At 43.1% G+C, this 18,497-nt stretch overlaps 1 protein-coding gene across 4 annotated transcripts in view; it reads right to left on the bottom strand.

The window, feature by feature from the left end:
• The window catches only part of RASAL2 (RAS protein activator like 2), a 349,893-nt gene extending 346,711 nt beyond the window's left edge, over positions 1-3,182 (bottom strand). The window contains exon 1 of one of the 4 annotated variants that reach the window (XM_088016941.1): positions 2,417-3,182. In XM_088016941.1, coding sequence (XP_087873067.1) covers positions 2,417-2,618 — 202 coding nt within the window. In that variant the 5' untranslated portion in view covers positions 2,619-3,182. The remainder of the gene's footprint in view (positions 1-2,416) is intronic. The other 3 variants (XM_088016940.1, XM_028092076.2, XM_028092075.2) reach the window with 3 other exon arrangements.
• Between the last annotated feature and the right edge of the window lie 15,315 nt (positions 3,183-18,497).

Below are 18,497 nucleotides of genomic sequence, written 5' to 3' on the forward strand. Positions count from 1 at the left end.
CAAAACAATCAGAATTGTGAACACACAAAACAAACAAGTAAACAACAAAAAAAACCCAAAAATGAACTAGTGTTTTCCAAACTGATTTTCTACATTCTATTATTTTTACTTCAAAGCTGTTCAAAGAGTTATGCAATAGGCAACTTAAAAACTAGCTAAGGACACAGAAAAGCCCAGAATCGTTCAGATAGTTTTGGAATATTTACATCAAACTAAGACAACAAAGGAGTATCCAGGATGAGTGGCCTTAGAGGAAGGAAAGTAGTAGTACTCAACAGTAAATAAAAACAACATCTGGTTAATTGATAGGGAAGACAAAAAAATTACAATGCAGTGGAAAGTCTGCAACTTGACACTGAAATGCACAGTACATATGTGTGTGAGAAGAGAATATATGTACATATATTTATCCATATATACTTAAGAATATCCACAAATCCATGTGTGTATATATGTATACACACCCCTCACAAATCTACCCCTAAAAATGAACAAAAACATGCACATATTTTTTTTTTTTTTTTAAGATTTTATTTACCTATCTGACAGAGAGAGACATAGCGAGAGAGGAAACACAAGCAGGGGGAGTGGGAGAGGGAGAAGCAGGCCTCCTGCAGGGCAGGTAGCCCGATGCGGGGCTGGATCCCGGGACCCTGGGATCATGACCTGAGCTGAAGGCAGACGCTTAACGACTGAGCCACCCAGGCGCCCAATATGCACATATTTTTATGGGTTACACGCAAAGAACAGTAATTTACGCTAGGTCTGGAATACCCAAACAGAATAGTTTTGGACACTGAAATATCATATATTCTTACAGTAACATGGCCTATCTCTAACTTTATGTAAAAAACAATGTGCCAAAGAAATGTAGAAGGATAAAAAGGAGGATAGGATGGGAAAACGTAATAATATATTCTAATTCAAGCTCATTTTCAGGTTCTCATCAACCTTTGTTATAAGCTATCGGGTAAGTGGGATCGGCAGGTGGATGGAAAATCAGGCACTAAAGTTTTTAATCTCCTGAGAATGAACTGGGTGACCTTGCATCATCTCCTACTTCTTTGCTTTAATTCTTTCAGGTGCTTAGAATAACATCAAAAACCATGTATAAACATCAAGCAAAATATAAAATGGTACAAATATAAATCTTTAAGAACTGGTTATAAGAACGACAGGATTTTTAAAACCGAAAGGGCCATTAAGAGATTATTAATCCAATTCATTAATTTTACAGATGAAGAATCAGAGGCTTAAAAAAAAAAAAAGTTACCTGATCTACCCCAAATCACATAGCCACTTATTGGCAGAACCAAGACAAAAACTCAAATCTCTGAACTCCTTGTTCTGTGATCTTTCTGATAGTGATGGACTTGAAGTCTTGAAATCAACTGAACTATCCAGAGAGATAACTTCTAAGTCTTGGTCACTCCTGAATAGTAAACATATACCCGCTTCAGAAGATTGAAGGAAAAAAGCATAATGTACTTGATCACTACAGGCTTAGATGCACATGACTGGAGGATAACATCTTAACATTGTCTTTGATCCCAGGTGCTTCAAATTTGCCCTCTTATATTCAGCCACATCACTAATGTCTTGCGTTCACGTGAGTTAAGTGATAAACATCTTGACGTTTTAGTATTTTGGGAAGCCACAGCTCAGTCCTGAATTCCAGGCTATAAATCCTTGGGCTAGGAGTTTTCAAAACTGGCATGGTTTTAATGCTGCCACAAGGCTCACCCTAACAGAATATCATCATTCAGTTTTAATTAAAGAGGTGGTTGCTAGGAATGCAGAAAGGGAAAGTTTTAGTGTGTTCATCACTTTTAACTTGCTGAGTAGCAACCCAGTCACTTTACAAAGAACCAGAAACAATAGTGCAATCTGACACAATCCACACCCCTTGGACTAAGTGGTTGCCTTTAGGAGAATGAGGTTCAGAAAGAGGTTATAGATTAGTCTGTTCCCACCAAATAAATATTTTTGGTTATTCTATTTTATTTTATTACCTTATCCACTGCTAAGCTATTTCATAGTATCTTAGTTTCCAGCCTTGCCTCACTCAAGAGAAAGAAATGAAACTGTTCGCTTGATTTCATGGTGTGTTCCATCAGACCTCCCTGAAATCGGTTGACAGTTCCCTTTGAAGTTATCACCTAATATATCAGTCTGCGTAGCTCAACTCCACCTTAAACTTCCTGCAGGTGTCTGGAAAGGTCCAAAGACCATACTGAATGACATCTCTCTACTCAAGCGCTAGCCTGGAGAAACTTGTCAGAAACGCACGCCGGAACAAAAAGGGATGTGGGAAACTGACCCAGAATGGATGGGGACTGAGAATAGGACTTGAGGCTAGGGATGAATTTCAGCCACAGCAAAAACACCAGCCTCTAGGATGGCCTGTGGTCCTTACCGTACACCCGGACCCAGCTCTGTTGCTGGCACACGGACTCCAGAAGGATCCGATCCAACATGCCACCAGCCACGGCCCCACCGACTGGGACAACCGCTTCTAGCTCCTCCGGGGGTAGCGGCGAGTCGGACTCCAGTCCTGGGAACATCTCCGGCCAGGACAGCGCCTCCGCGGCTCCTCCGGACGACGGGGAGAGCTCCATGGTGCCCCGGAGGGACAAGGCGGCGGCGGCGGGGAGGGCGCGCGACTCCGCGCCCTGCCTGCGGGAAAGGGAGGAGGAGAGCGCAGCGGCGGGGGCAAGGACCGGAGCGGCAGCCGGCACGGACGCGGCTCACCTCCTTCCCCGCAGCCCACTGCCCGCGGCTCCGGCGCTGCAGCCCACCTGCAGCCGGCGGGCGGGACCCAGGCCGGGAGGCGGATCCAGCGTGGCCCCGGCCGGGGGTGGGTCCGGGCTCAGGTGTGGGTCCCTCCCGGGAGGGGACGTGGAAAGACCCGGGAGGGGCGGCTCGCCCGCCTGCCCCCGCGGATCCGCCTTCCTCAAACCCCAGCCGGCGTCTCTCGCGGCCAGATCGGGCTGGGGCTGGGGATGGAGTGGGGCCGGGCAGGGCAGGGCAGGGCTGGGGGCGTCGCCGCCAGGGGCCGCCCCCTCTGACCGGCTCCCGCCGCCGCCGCCTCAGAGGGTCGGAGTGTCCGCTCCCTCAGGGAAGGGGGGCGGTGGCCCCGGGTTCTCGCCCGCCAGTCCTCGGCCCCCACCCCAGGAATGAGCCGGCCCGCCCCCCTAACTCTCAGGCCACGGCTCCCGCCGCGGCTCCGGCTACGCCGCCACCGATCCCACAAGCCCGGCAGCCGCGGCGGCGGCAGGCGGCATCCCAGGGTGATAGGCCGGAGCAATCGAGGGCCGAGGGCCTGGCCGCGTGTGCAATCGAGTAACGAAGCGGAGGAGGAACTGCCACCGAAGGCAGGAAAAATCGGACACCGAATTATTCATCTGGCCAGTCCCGCCTACTTTCTAAAGACCCTCTACCCGACCGCCCAGTAGCGCGCGGTCAGGGTCTCCAGAGCTGCGGCTGAAAGTGGGGACGGCGTGGGGAGGCGGGGTGGAAAAGGGGTGCGGGAAATTTAAAAAGAAAGGAAAAGAGCTTCCCTTCCCCTCTTTCCACCTCTTATCCTTCATGTAGCTATTTATGTATTCATTTATTTGGACCGACATTTCTTTCGTACTGGAGGAAGAGATTAGAGAGGCTGCTTTATTTTACAGTTGCCCTAAGGGAAACGCCTCCTTCCTTCCCAGAGGAGAGTTGGCAGCGGGGTCTGGATTGTGGGATCTGCGCTTTGTGCCCTGTCCGCGACGAAGCTGGACTTGTCATCGGTTTAGAATAGCACGGTTACGAAGTGTGGTGTGGATGGATAGACGGGCCTTGGGAGCACAAGAAATGCTCAAAAGCCCAGTATTAACCAAACAAGTTTCTCTTTTTTTTGCCTTTGATCTTTGTGCAATTATGTTGGCTTTTTTTCCTCTAATGATGTCACAAGCGTTTTATTTTTGGTCTGTTTGGAGACTGTCTCCCTTGACCTTGGCTTTAATTTTATACCCACCCAAGGCAGTATTCACTAGTTCAGGTTAAAGAGATACCTGGCAAAGTGATAATAATTTTTAAACCGAAAAGTAACAACTTAAACAGTGCCTTGCACATCGTAGGTCTCCAACAATGTTTCTTGAACATGCTGCTTAAAATAGAGGAGTTCCACAAGTGTATGGTGCTTTTTTGTTTAACACATGGGGGGCATTCCCCCCCCCATTTCTTCCTACTTTGCACAGAGACCGGTCTACAAGGGGATATTTTTATTTTCTGGTCTTGTGGCATCCTGGTATGTGGTTTGGGCTTATCAAGAGCTATAAGAATGCATTTTGTAATTTTCTCCGAACTCTTTAGAGAAATAGTATTTCAAAGCAGGAAGTGACCTTCAAGATAATCTCATTCTGCCTTTTGTTTAATGGTTGAGGAAACTGAGGAACAGCCAGGTTACCTGGCAAATCAACCACCAGTACAGATATGTCTGAAATGTCTTGATGATAATGCCTATTTCAACTTTGTTCCCTCAAGAACCTTTTGTAATTGAGCTTGTTGATGCATGATTTGGTGATGCATTGGAGTGATCATTTCTGATATCTAAATCCCCGATTTCTTACTATCTGACTCCATAGTCAGATTTCCAAGTCTAAATCATCATATTCTTCAGTGCTTGAGTGGACATGGGAAGTTATCAAAGCTGGGAGATTATAGGGCCCAGCACTAAACAGAGCTAGAGCGTTTTTATTTATACTAAATTTGCTGAAGTCATGGTAACAGAAGTCAGAGAGCAAATGGATAATGGGCATCAGGTGTACAAGTCTGAGCACTCTTTATTAGTCAATATGTAAGGAATTTATTTAGCCAAGCAATTATCTGAAAGCAGCATTAGGAGTGGTGTATGAAACATTCACAGAGGTTTTTTTCTTAAGCTTATTTTCTTGGTGGCGTCATCCATTGTTGAGCTGAAGAAAAAGCTCTCAGTAATCCTACTTTCTTCATCTAGACTCTCCAAATCCCCAGTCCCTGCTTCACCTCCCATCCTGTCCCCAGACTAGCTGCGGTGATTATCTAATTGCCTAAGTAATAGTATGTCTGGAATTTATCTAATGGTTATAACTTAAAGAGAAAATAGTTCACAACTTGAACAATAGTTCTCTGAGATAAGCAGAACCAGTATTTTTTAAATCATCATTGAGCCAATGAAAAAAATTGAAGCATAGAATTCTATTAAGCAACCTACCTAAAATAAAATAGATGGTTAGTAGACAGATTAAAACCCGAGTCTCCTAAGTTTTTAATTCATTGAGGGATCTGGATTCCTTAAGGTTTTTATTTTCCCCCCTTGGGTGAGTAGAGTTACACTAACTGTTATGGAGCCAAAAGCAAATATTCCATGGTTTTTGCAAATTATTATCACTTAAGGGGTGCCTGGGTGGCTCAGTGGGTTAAGTGTCTGCCTTCGGCTAAGGTCATGATCTCCGGGTCCTGGGATGAGTCTGCTTCTCCCTCTCCCTCTGCTCCTCCCCCCTGCTTGTGCTCTCTCTCACTCTCTCTCTCTCTCCCAAATAAATAAATAATCTTAAAAAAAAAATTATTGTCACTTAGGAAAAATATTGGAGAAAAAACAAACACAGTGACAAGCCAATTTGCATTGCAGGGAAGCAGTTAATCCTACTTAGATTTATACCAGGGGTATCTCCCTGGTGTAATCCCAGATCTTAATGTGAACATAAATCCTTGGCTGATAAAGTCTTGGTTTACATTGTAGTTTGCAAACAGGCCTTTGTGTGTGAACTACAATAGAGCTAAAGTCTCATTTCCCAGCCTGCCCTACCCCCTCCTCCTTTTCCTCCCTCTAGAGTTTCAGACACTAAGCTCTCGGATGTGATCTACATATTTATTGTCGTTGGAACTCAATTCCAAGAATCAAACCCAAGCCCCAAGACAAGTGGGAACTAAAATTGGGGAACTATGGAGGAGAAAAAGCTAATAAATTCCCCAAATAATAGGCTGAAAAACAAAGGCTGAGATTTTTCAAAAGAAAGAAAGAGGCCTTGGGTTCAGAGTACATATTACCAATACAGGTTTCCTGTCCCTATCCTAAAGTAGAGCATACCTATGAAAGCTTTCATAAACTGAAATGACATAAAGCAAAGAAGCACTTACCAGTGATTTATATGGAAAATTTTTTGAGCATTCCCAGACCCAAAAAATAACCTCTCTTAGGCTTTTCTGATACCTTAGGACCCATCTTGTTAACGGATGCACAAAATAAATCAAGATAAGCACAGATGCTCACCGACAGTTCAAAGCTATGGTGGCTGGAGGCTGAGATGCTGAGTGTAGTTCCAGGGGAAGGAGCTTGGGGGCGCCACTCTCACTGGTCAGAGTGCACACTGCCTGTATAAGGGCTCACGGCAAACGCAGAAAGTTATTTTAGCTTTTCTCTTTTTTTCATACAGTGAAAATCCTCTTCAGATTTCCTTGGGTCAATGAAAACAGGTACTAATATAGGTCTTTCATAAAAACGACGTAGCATAACGCGAATTTTTGATACATTCGAAAGATGCCAGTATTAAGGAGAGACGAGGATTTGGAATCTTGGCTATCACAAACTGAGGACCAGGTACGCATCCAATTTTCTCCTCTGTTCACCTGTCAGCAAACACACACACATAAGAGGTTCCCTCATCACAAATGCTCTTAACTGTTTTCTTGTAGCCAGTCCCTTTTAGGCTCTCTAGACACCACTTCTAAGCCCCTAATCCCCCAAGCAGTAATGCAACCTTTAAAGTGTGGTTCACCAGCTGCTTCCTTTCAATATTCTCTTTCCCCTTGGACACAATGATGCAGCACTCTTCTGATTATACGCTATAACACTGACCGTGCCCCGTTCATCGTAAGGGAAGAATTTAGACATTTCTTGAGATTCTGTTGTCCATCTTCTTCTTGCTCCTGTCTCTGTCTCCAATTCCCTGGTCATCTATTCACTTCTGCGGGTTCAACTCTCACTTGGATAGTGTTGACTTTAAGATCTCCATCCCCAGCCCCATCCACGGAACTGAGGGTCGGGTCAGGAGTCTGTAAATGTTGAACACCTCCACTAAGATAGGCTTCCCATACTTCAGACTCAGTGCATGGAAAGTGAACTCCCTCCCCCTGTCCTCGGCCCAAACACCCTTCCCTTTGTGGATTTCCTTTTTATGTTCAGTGGAACTGGTAGGTTCTACCTCAGACTTGCTTGAACATGGAGTTACCTTTCAGTCTTCTCCTCCACCCTAACATAAATCAACCCCTGCTTTCTGTTCCTAGTGACGCCATTCTAACGCAGGCCTGGTCAGCTTTCACCATGCTAAAAGCATTAGCTTTGTAGCTGTCCTCCTTCCCTTGAGGCCTTTCCACCTCCAGTTTCTCCTACCCTCTGCAGTAAGTGAATTATCCTAAAGCTCAGTTCAGACCAGGTCACATCCAAGCTCAAAAAACAGCTCCCTGCTACCTATTAAGTAACACGTATATTCTACCAAAATTAAAAGGGCCTACCAGATAGGGTCCCAAGCCCCCATCACTACCTGACCTCTTGCCTGTGTCCAGCCAACACAAACAGCCCACTATTCTCCAAATACCTCCAGCACTTTCCTTGCTCTTTACCTCTCCTTTTTTCTGATATCAGGAATGGCCTTTCCTCCATCTCTGCCTGCTAAAAACTTGCCAACCTTCAAGCTCCCCTCCTCTCCTCCCCAGGTTAATGCCAGTGTCCTCCTCCTGCAACTCATTTCCTATCCTCCAAGCTGGCAATGATCTCTGCCCCCTCTGAGTTCTCATGGCATTTGCTCTTGTCTGTCTGCTGGAATCACTCATGTATATATTATGGTACAATCCTCCGTGTAACTCTAATATCTGCTATTAGGTCATAAGCATCTAGAGGGCAGAGGGCTTGCATTATTCATGTTCATCCCCCACGGTGTCTTTCACATATCAACCCCTCAATGAAACCAGAAGCCAGGAAGCAAGAAATTAAACTGAAAAAGAAAACCTGGCTGGGTTCATAAATGTTTGGGGCTGCAAAAAACACTTAAAAAAAAAATCAATTCAGTGATCCCAGACATGCAACCCCCATTCTCCCCTGCCCCCCCATTAAAAAAAAGAAAAAGAAAAAAGAAACATTACCTAGACCCAGGAAAATGACATGACTTGCCCAAGGTCACCCAACGAGTGACAAAAGAAGTATCAGAATTCAGAGCTCCTGAATCCCAATGCATCAACCCCATCAACAGATTGTTTGCTTCCTGCTCCTTTCTGTCCTCTAACTGGATAATTTTCTTGTTGATAAAGGTTTCCTCAGTAAAGTAATTTCATTATTTTACATATTATTTAAGCTTAAAGCATTTGTGCCACATTCCTGGCCGCACATATAATTTTAGCAAAAATTATACTTTTTTTTTTTTTTAAACCAAAGGACCAAACAGAGACATCAGAGAAACATCTGGTCTGATTCATCAGGGTAGCAGCAACATTTCTATTTATACATGAGCACAGCCCTATCTTTGTAGCTCTCAGCTGTTCCTCATTGCTCAGTATGTTCCCCTTTTCAACCTTGTCTGTCCCTCATCAAGAGAGCATCCTGCATCCTGAGTCTTAAACAAAATCTAATGTGATAAAGGAGAATATATTCCCTATTCTCTAGCAGAGGTCTGAATTTCAAAGGAACTGTTTCTTTCTCAGTCTCTTTGTTCAAGAGCATAGGACAGCAAGCCTCAAGTGGTTGGGTGACTGCCATTTGTTTCACTGTATTCTGGGTACAAAGAAGTTGGATAAAAAACCAAGCTAGGGCATGAGTCAAGTTTGGAAGCAGGTCAGGCAGAAAGAGTGTATTCTAAGTGGGGAAACTGAGGTTGAGGTAGAGAACATAAGGAGCACTAACTCTCCTCCAGCAACATTTGAGAGTGGTATAAATTAGAAAATGTTTGATCGTAGGCATTCATCAGTACAAGAAAAGCTTAGGAATCTTCCTGGGTTTTTTTTTTTTTTTTTTTTTGAATACCGGACCCATGTCCCCTAAGAGAAGGTCACTATTTGTACCAACCAATAACAGTATCATTTGGGAAAGCAATGGAACAGACCAGAGACAAACAGACCCCCACCAGTCATTTCTTCTTGGCAAACACTCCTCCAAAATAATGACCTCACCTCAGCATTCAACTACAGGAATGCAAAAAGAATAAAAACACTCAGATGGAACAAGAGCGCCTGACATCAGTGCCTAATTAAAACCTTTAGTAGTCCTAAACACTGAAAATAATAAGGTGCCCACCTCACCCCATGTAATTAAAAAAAATTTTTTTGCCAAGTGTCAGAAAGAGCAACAAAGTTCTGTTTTTTTTTCAGTGATGACCACTACAGAACTTGTTTTAGAAATGGCAAACTTCAAACTCTTAAAAATGTTGTACGTGCTTCTGTCTGTTCCTACTTCTGCCAGTGTTCTAAACACATCTTTTGAGTAATCCAGCTCTGTCTGGAATACACAGTACCAACCATCTATTAACTAACAAAATCTATGAAGAGGATAATCTTTAGCAAATTAATTTCTGTGTTTCTCTAGTAACTATAGAAAGGCCAACTTACTTCACCCTAGCCAAAGAAAATGATCACTTCCTTAGCTTTGTGGTTCTAGAGTCCTCAAAAGATGCGATAAGAAAAAAAAAAAAGGGTGCCTGGGTGGCTCAGTCGTTGGGCGTCTGCCTTCGGCTCAGGTCATGGTCTCAGGGTCCTGGGATCGAGTCCCACATCGGGCTCCCTGCTCAGCGGGAAGCCTGCTTCTCCCTCTCCCACTCCCCCTTCTTGTGTTCCTGCTCCGGCTCTGTCAATGTCAAATAAATAAATAAAATCTTAAAAAAAAAAAGGCAAAGGATTCTAAAGGAGAGATTTTTAGAGTGATTCCACTGTCCTCATACTACCCTGAGAGCAGTATAATAATTGGTCAACTTGTGAAGGCTATACTGGCCCATTTTCATTTTGCCTCTGGTATAATCAAGGTGTTGAGACACCAATTATAACAGCCAAAGCCTATTTAAGACTCTTGTGAGCAAAGACAAAAAATACACAAAATATATCCCCAGTTGCCCATCATCTAAACATGGATGAAGATGACCATCATAGCACCTGAAAGTCTCACCATTATTGATTGGGGTTGATTGCTAGTATTAAGAATAAAAAATCGGGGCTCCTGGGTGTCTCTGTTAAGTGTCAGCCTTTGGCTCAGGTCATGATTTCAGGGTCCTGGGATCAAGCCCTGAGTTGCATCCGGCTCCCAGCGCAGTGGGGAGCCTGCTTCTCCTTCTTCCCCTAGCCCACTCCCCCATGCGTGTGCTCTCTCTTTCAAATAAATAAATAAAATATATATTTTTTAAGATTTTTATTATTTTTTTTGACAGAGAGCAGGAGAGAGAGGGAGAGAAAGCACAAGTAGGGGGAGCGGCAGGCAGAGGGAGAGGGAGAAGCAGACTCCCCGCTGAGCAGGGAGCCAAATGCGGGGCTCGATCCCAGGACCCTGGGATCATGACCTGAGCTGAAGGCAGACGCTTAACCGACTGAGCCACCCAGGTTCCCCATAAATAAATAAAATATAAAAAAAAAGAATAAGAAATCTGGAAAGTTTTATTGGTCATTTCCCCATTGGACATCCTTAGTAAGACAACCAGGGAGGAGCTAGAAGTTTAGAAGCTAGTAGTCAGAAAGTGGGCCACTGGAATTTAAGATTGCAGAGGTGCAGTGTCTGAGTGATGACATGATATGGAAGGTGGTCCTGGGAAATAGATAACTAAAGTAGAACGGAGGACAAAATCACTAGGGTTAAGGAGTTACAAAAATTGGAAGCTAAGTTATCGAACTCCAGGATGATGGTAGGAGGTGGGATGAAGAGGGCAACTGTGATTTTAGTCTCAAGGGCTTTGGAGAATGAAAGAAAGCAACCAAGAGGTTTGTTAGTGGCAGGAAAGAGGAGAGTGGTGGAGCTCATCCTTAAGAGAAGGATGAGCCTTTATGAGAGAGTGAAAGAGTGATGGTCTGGAAGTAGCACTGGGGGGTCCGCCAAATGACACTCCCTGCTTCCTGACTTCCTCTACAGCACAGCAGAAGAAAGAGAATAAACAGCCCCAACTAGAGGAACTTGCAGGGCAAATCCTAGCCTTGAAGTAGGCCCCTTAATTCAAGGCAAGGAGAGTGACACTTCCAAGAAGAAATATTAAGAATGTACAGTATTTTATTTGCAATGGAATGATGGTTCCAGATGGGTCAGTGGAAAGGATGATTAACAATGACAGACACAAGAGATGAGAAAGAGGGGATTCATAGTGATAAGCTGAAGAAGTGAGAAAGTACTAAATCACTAAGGGAAGAAGGGTAAAAGAGAGGATAGAGGACTAGAAGCATTTCCTTTCCAACCGGTGACTAAGAATTATGGGGATGAGAGAGATGGGTTTCAAATATTATACTTTGGTGCGTGTTTTTTGGTGCCCGAACTGGATAAAGTTTCTGTCAAAATAGAGAGATGTGGGGCACCTGGCTGGCTCAGTAGGTAAAGCATGCAAATCTTGATCTCGGGGTTATGGGTTCAAGCCCCACATTGGGTGTGGAGATTACTTAAAAATAAAATCTTTTTTTTTAAAGGTTTGATTTATTTATTTGAGAGAAAGAGAGAAAGACAAGCAGAGGGAGAAGCAAGCTCCCAGCCGAGCAAGGAGCCCAATGTGGGACTCTTATCACAGGACCCCAGGATCATGACCTAAGCTGAAGGCAGACGCTTAACAGACTGAGCCACCCAGGCATCCCTTAAAAATAAAATGTTAAAAAAAAAAATAGAGATGTGATAAGGGCTGCAACAGGGCAGTTCATAAGCCATGTCTTCTGCACTGTATGTCTGTGTTTGAAATGGTAGCAACAAGCCTAGTTAGAACAAAATTTCTTTCCAGGTTTGTGACTCAGTAAATGGGCCATTTCTCCATTTCACGAGAATTCAAATCTATCGATCTCTTTGCCTTATTCCTCGACTCTTAGTTCCAAGCCCTGCCTGGGACTAATGATTGCCCATCCGAAATATTCACACTAGTCTCTTCCATTCCGTTGCATCCTGTCCTGCTGCATCAGCTCTGGATCATTCCCACTATCTCTTCTTCTGCTTCTCCTTCTCAAACAGCTGAGAAAATCACATACTCAAGGCTCTTATGCTGCTACAGATTCAAGCTCAACTGGCCCCTCAGAGACTCTGTCATTCCCTTAGCTTGTCTTCTTTGGTCAGTTCCCTCTCCTGTTCTGTTCAGTAAATCCACCTAATCATTGTTTCTCTCCGCAAGACCTAGTCAACTCCCAGTTCTCATTCCCAGCAAATGTTTCTGCCTATGGGGTCCACTGAGCAAGACCGCCTTCAAAACCCCCACCCCTCCACCACTTTTTCCTTCAGCTTTAAGGATCAGTGGTCCCTCATCTTTTTCAAAAGCCAAACCCTCTCACCAACTTCAGGGCTGAAGCAATTATTTTCCCTCTTTTTTTCTTTCAACCACACTTTTTCAACATTGGCTCCTTTCTTTAACTTAACGTGTTAATCTCTCCCACCTAGTCAAAAAGCTCCCCACCAATGAAGTGCACCAAACTCTGCAACTTTTTTTGAAATGCATCCAAAAAATAAGATGGATTGATGGATGGATAGATGGATAGATCCATGATAAACCAAATATAGCAAAATCCTCTTTGTAGAACATAGGTGGTGAATACATAGATGTTCACTGTACGATTCTTCCAACTTATCTGTGTTTAAAACTTTGTCATAATAAAAATGTTGAGGGGGGCTCCCAACTCAGCATCCTCCTTAAGTCACCATCAAATCTTCCTTTTTCCATCTGAACTTTTTGAAAAATAGATTATACTCACTGTCTTCACTACCTCTTCACCTCCCAGTTATTATTTTTAATACAGATCTTTAAAAAAGAGATAGAATGTTGTAAATATAGCAAAGTCCTCTTTATACCCCACCCAATCCCTTTCTCTCCTGGGTACTAATAATATGTCACGACTGTTCTGTTGGTATGTATCTTTCTCATGCATGCACATGAGTGTAGGCAAATCCTTTGATGAGTTTTTCTATTAATGTTTGATTTGTCTTCATGAAATTGTCATATGCATATCCTAGAATTTCTTTTTGCATTCAGTATTGTGCTTTTAAGATTTTCCTGTTACTGGGTCTGTTACGGCTTCACAGATCTAGTCCACCCATTTTAACTGCTATATAGTTTTGCATCATATAAATAGTCCACTATTAATTTACACATTCCACTATGGATGGTTGTTTCCAATTTTATGATTGCAAACAATAAAGCAGTGACCATCCTTAAAGCAATTTTCCTGGGCATATGTGTAAGTGTTTCTCTAGATATAAGTCCAGAAATTGAATTACTATATAGTAAGGTACACACTTATTCCATGCTACAAAATATTGGCAAATTGCTGTCCATGATTGTTGTGCCAATCTACCGTTCCATCAGTAGAATATGAGTTTCTTCACATCCTTACCAATATTATACATTATCAGATTTTTAAATTTTACCATTCTCATATGTATGAAAAGCAATCCAATTTTACATTTTGCATTTTCCTCTAGAGAGTTTAGGCATCTTTGCATATGCTCTTAGCAATTTGTGTTTCACTTCTATGAATTGCCTATTCACATGTCTTGATGATTTTTTCTATTGCATTTTTGTCTTTTTCTTATTGATTTTTTAAAGTTCTCTCTCCATATTTGCTGTGTCCTAATCTTTGTTCAGTTATTTGAATTGCAAATATTTTCTAGCCTTCTCTTTTAACATTGTTTATGGTATTCTTTCTGAAATAGAAATTTTAATTTTAATTTATCATCTTTTTTGTTTATGGTATAAGTTTTTCTTGTCTTAAGAAAGCCTTCCCCGGGTGCCTGGGTGGCTCAGTCGTTAAGCGTCTGCCTTCGGCTCAGGTCATGATCCCAGGGTCCTGGGCTCGAGTCCCATATCGGGCTCCCTGCTCGGCAGGAAGCCCGCTTCTCCCTCTCCCACTCCCCCTGCTTGTGTTCCCTCTCTCGCTGTCTCTCTCTCTGTTAAAAATAAATAAAAAAATCTTAAAAAAAAAAAAAAGAAAGCCTTCCCTACTTGGAAGTAATGAATGTATTTTCCTCTATTATCTTCTGAAAGCTTGACTATTCTGCCTTTCACATTGAAGTCTTTACTTCACTTGATATTTATTTATGTGTACAGTGAGAAGGATCTAATTTTTCCTTATATGGATATCCAGTGGACCCAGGACCATTTATTGAATAGTCCAGCTTGTCCTTTTTGCTTTGTACTTTCACTTCTATCATATACCAAGATCTCTCATATGTGTAGCTCTCTGTCTTATTTAATTGGTCTAATTGGTCCATTTATCTCTTTATGCTTTAGTACCATACTGTGTTAATTTCTATGTTAATTTCCACCTCTTCTTTTTCTTTTTCAGAGTTGCCTTGCCTATTCTTAGCATAAAGTCTTCCACATGCATTTTGTTTTATTTATTTATTTTTTTTAAAGATTTTATTTCTAAGGAATCTCTACACCCAACATGGGACTTGAACCTACAACCCCAAGATCAAGAGTTGCATGCTCTATGGACTGAGCCAGTCAGGCACCCCTTCCACATGCATTTTAGAATCAACTGGTCAAATTTCATGAAGCACCCTGGTGGTAATTTAACTGTAAATTTAACAAAACTCTCCTACATTAAAGAGAATTGCCTCTGTATAATATTGAATTTTCAAGAATATGGCATGTCTCTCCTATTTTATATCCATCAACAAAGTTTTATCATCTTTTTACATGGTGGTCCATAAGTGATCTGATGCATCCTTAGTGTTTCAACTTCCACCTGTGTAGAGACGAATTCCAATGTGGTGCCTCCATCTCAGGTCTCTCCCCTCAGTTCTTGTTTATTCTGGCTCATTCTGGCTGTCCCCAGGCAGCTGGGACTTGGCATGTTTACAATAGAGCTCTTCATCTTCTCCATTAAACTAGTTTCTCCTCCTATAGACACCATCTTAGCTCATGACCTTGTTATCTATATTTGCCATCCAAGAGAGAATTCTTTGATAGTCTCTCTCTTTAATTTCTCAAATCCAATCAATTACCATGCCATTACTATTTAACTTCCTGAACATTGCTTGATCTATTCCTGCCTCTCTATCTTTACTATCCATCTATCCATGCCTCAGGGCTCTCTTCATCTTTTTTTTTTTTTTAGAGATTTTTATTTATTTATTTAACACAGAGAAAGGGAGAGAGAGAGGGCACAAGTAGGGGGAGTGGCAGAGGGAGAGGGAAAAGCAGATTCCCCACTGAGCAGGGAGCCCTTGCGATGCGGGGCTGGATCCAAGGACCCAGTTATCAAGGCCATGAGCTGAAGGCAGATGCTTAACCAACTGAGCCGCCCAGGTGCCCCTCTTCATCTTTTCCCTAGACTAGAACAGTAGTTTGCTAACAAGTCTCCTTTGTTTTGTCTGCCTCAAACTTGGTACAGCCACAGATGCCACAACCCTTTTCTACAGTCACTGAAGTAATTTACTTGAAAATCTTGTCATGCCACTCCTCTGCCTTAGAACCCTCTAGTGTTTGTCCATTGCAGACAGGATGATCTACTCTTTTTTTTTTTAAAGATATTATTTATTTGGGGGCACCTGGGTGGCTCAGTCGGTTAAGCGGCTGCCTTCGGCTCAGGTCATGATCCCGGGGTCCTGGATCGAGCCCCGCATTGGGCTCCCAGCTCGGCGAGGAGACTGCTTCTCCCTCTCCCTCTGCCTGCTTCTCTGCCTACTTGTGCTCTCTTCTCTATCTCTCTGTCAAATAAATAAAAAATCTTTTTTAAAGAAAAGATTTTACTTATTTATTTGGGAGAGAGCGAGTGAGCACAAGCTGGGTGAGGGGCAGAGGGAGAAGCAGACTTCCTGCTGAGCAGGGAGCCCACTGGGGGCTCAAACCCTGGGATCACAACCTGAGCTGAAGGCAGACACTTAATGGACTGAGCTACCCAGGCGCCCCCGTCTACTCATTTTTTTTTTTTAAGATTTTATTTATTTATTTGACAGAGAGAGAGAACACAAGCAGGGGGAGCCGCAGGCAGAGGGAGATAGAAATGTAGGCTTCCCACTGAGCAGGGAGCCTGACGTGGGGCTCTATCCCAGAATGCTGGGATCATGACCTGAGCCCAAGGCAGACGCTTAACCCACTGCGCCCCTGGTCTACTCTTTTTAACATAGCATTCAGAGCCCACCATTGTCTAGCCCTTACCTTTTTCTCTAGCTTCATTTACAACTTACTCTTGCCTTCAGCAACCCAAAACTCCTTGGAGTTTCCTATGTAGCCTATGCATTTTTTTTCCTTCATGCCTTTGTCAATGGTGTCCTTTCTAGAAGGCACATCTCCACTTCCATTCACCTCTCCTACTCCAACCCCAAAACTAATTTCCCTCCCCATCTCTACCTGACTAACTCTTCACATCCTTTGAGATCCAGCTCAGTTGTCAGCTCATTCAAAACACCATCCCTAACTCTGGCAGGCTTAACTAGGTGTCTCTCTTCAATGATCTCATAAATGCTGTGATTATCACCATATCTTGTGCTTACCCTACTGCATTGTAATTATTTGTTTATATAACCCCATGGGACTGTGAACTCATCAAGAGAAGTATTTGGGTTTTTTTTGTTTAAAGTTCAAGAACCTAGTAGAGTATCTGGCACATAAATATTTGTTGAGTTCAATTAACAAATGATGTAGTTGAATTGAATATGCTCTTTATAGAAACTTTTTGGTTTTCTATGTATTATTGCTTAAAATTTAGTTTTCACTAGACTTCTCCCACCACATAGAGTTCATAGATTTAATTTTTTGCTCTGGCTAACCAATTCTAGGAATAATTAAAAAACAGTGACCTATCAGTGTGGCTAACATGGTCTAGGTTGGAGTATGGAACCATAGGGGAAAATAGAAATAAATAAAGCAAGATAGAATGAAGAAAGGAGAGTATCCAAACTGGAACAGGCAGAACCTATCATCCCTAATGAGGACTAATACTATGGTAAGGAGTGATTAATATTTATGAGCTGATTCACCTAGTCAGGGGCTCCTCCTGGATTGCTTGCTAAGTGATATCACCTTGAGATTTACATAAGCTTCTCTGGAAACCCCATCCCATGTCTGAGGGGAAAACCAATGCTCTCCCCCAACTCCCTGCAGCTTTTCTGAGCTCTCCATTCTCTTGGTAACCTCAGGGTTTGATTTCTGGCTTCTGTAGAATTCACATTCTTCACTCTGCATCTTGCAGCTGTTCCTTTATGTTCAATTGGCACTGACCCAAGGGTGGGTGGCAGCCTCTCTTCCTAAATTTCCCACCTTAAATTCATGAGAGGCAGCTGTGTGTAGTAGACTCTTCCTGGAGATTCGAAGATAATGCGTGCCTTATAGGGGAGCTACTTGGCAAATACGCAACCCTCTTCAGTAGCCAATTTAAAACTGAAACTTGATTTCCTTGCTCTATTTCCACTAACCCAAAGTTAAGCCTCCTGACACTTTGCTCAGTCTTCTCTCCTCATTCTTCCTCCTCATTTACTTTTCTCTTTTCTTCCTGTATTTCCCAATTTTTTTAAAGATTTTATTTATTTGAGAGAGAGAGTGAGTGAGAGAGAGCACAAGCAGGGAGGAGAGAGAGAGGCAGGCTCCCCACGACCAGAGAACCCGACATGAGGCTCAGTCCCAGGACTCTGGGATCATGACCTGAACTGAAGGCAGACGCTTAACGACTGAGCCACCCAGACGCCCCTTCCCAACTAAATCTTTTATAAAACTTTACATAGGGGGTGCCTGGGTGGCTCAGTTGGTTGGGCAGCCGCCTTCAGCTCAGGTCATGATCCTGGGGTCTTGGGATGGAGCCCCACGTTGGGCTTCCTGCTCAGCGGGGAGCCTGCTTCTCCCTCTGCAGTTCCCCCTGCTTGTGCTCTCTTGCTCTCTCTCAAATAAATAAATAAAATCTTAAAAAACAAACAAACACTGATGTAAGAGAATACCTTTAGTTATTGTTATTTTTTTTGAAAGATTTCATTTATTTATTTATTTATTAGAGAGTGAGAGAAAGAGAAACAGTCACCCACCTTTAGTTATTGTTAATGATTGGTGACTGAACTAGGTGGTACCAATAAACACAAATAGTCACCATCCTGGTGCTCTGGTTGGGACAAACTAAGCTGTAGTCTTTACAGAATTATGTAGTACTGGACCTTAAAATAGTCTTAATTTAATGCCTTTAAATAAACATTTCTCGGGGCACCTGGGTGGCTCAGTCCTTAAGCGTCTGCCTTTGGCTAAGTCATGGTCCCAGGGTCCCACATTGGGCTTCCTACTCAGCAGGAAGCCTGCTTCTCCCTCTCCTACTCCCCCTGCTCACGTTCCCTCTTTCACTGTGTCTCTCTC

The sequence above is a fragment of the Eumetopias jubatus genome, unplaced genomic scaffold, assembly GCF_037043125.1.
Source record: "Eumetopias jubatus isolate StellerSeaLion01/CBP00866 unplaced genomic scaffold, mEumJub1_p1.0 scaffold_12, whole genome shotgun sequence".
NCBI lineage: Eukaryota > Metazoa > Chordata > Mammalia > Carnivora > Otariidae > Eumetopias > Eumetopias jubatus.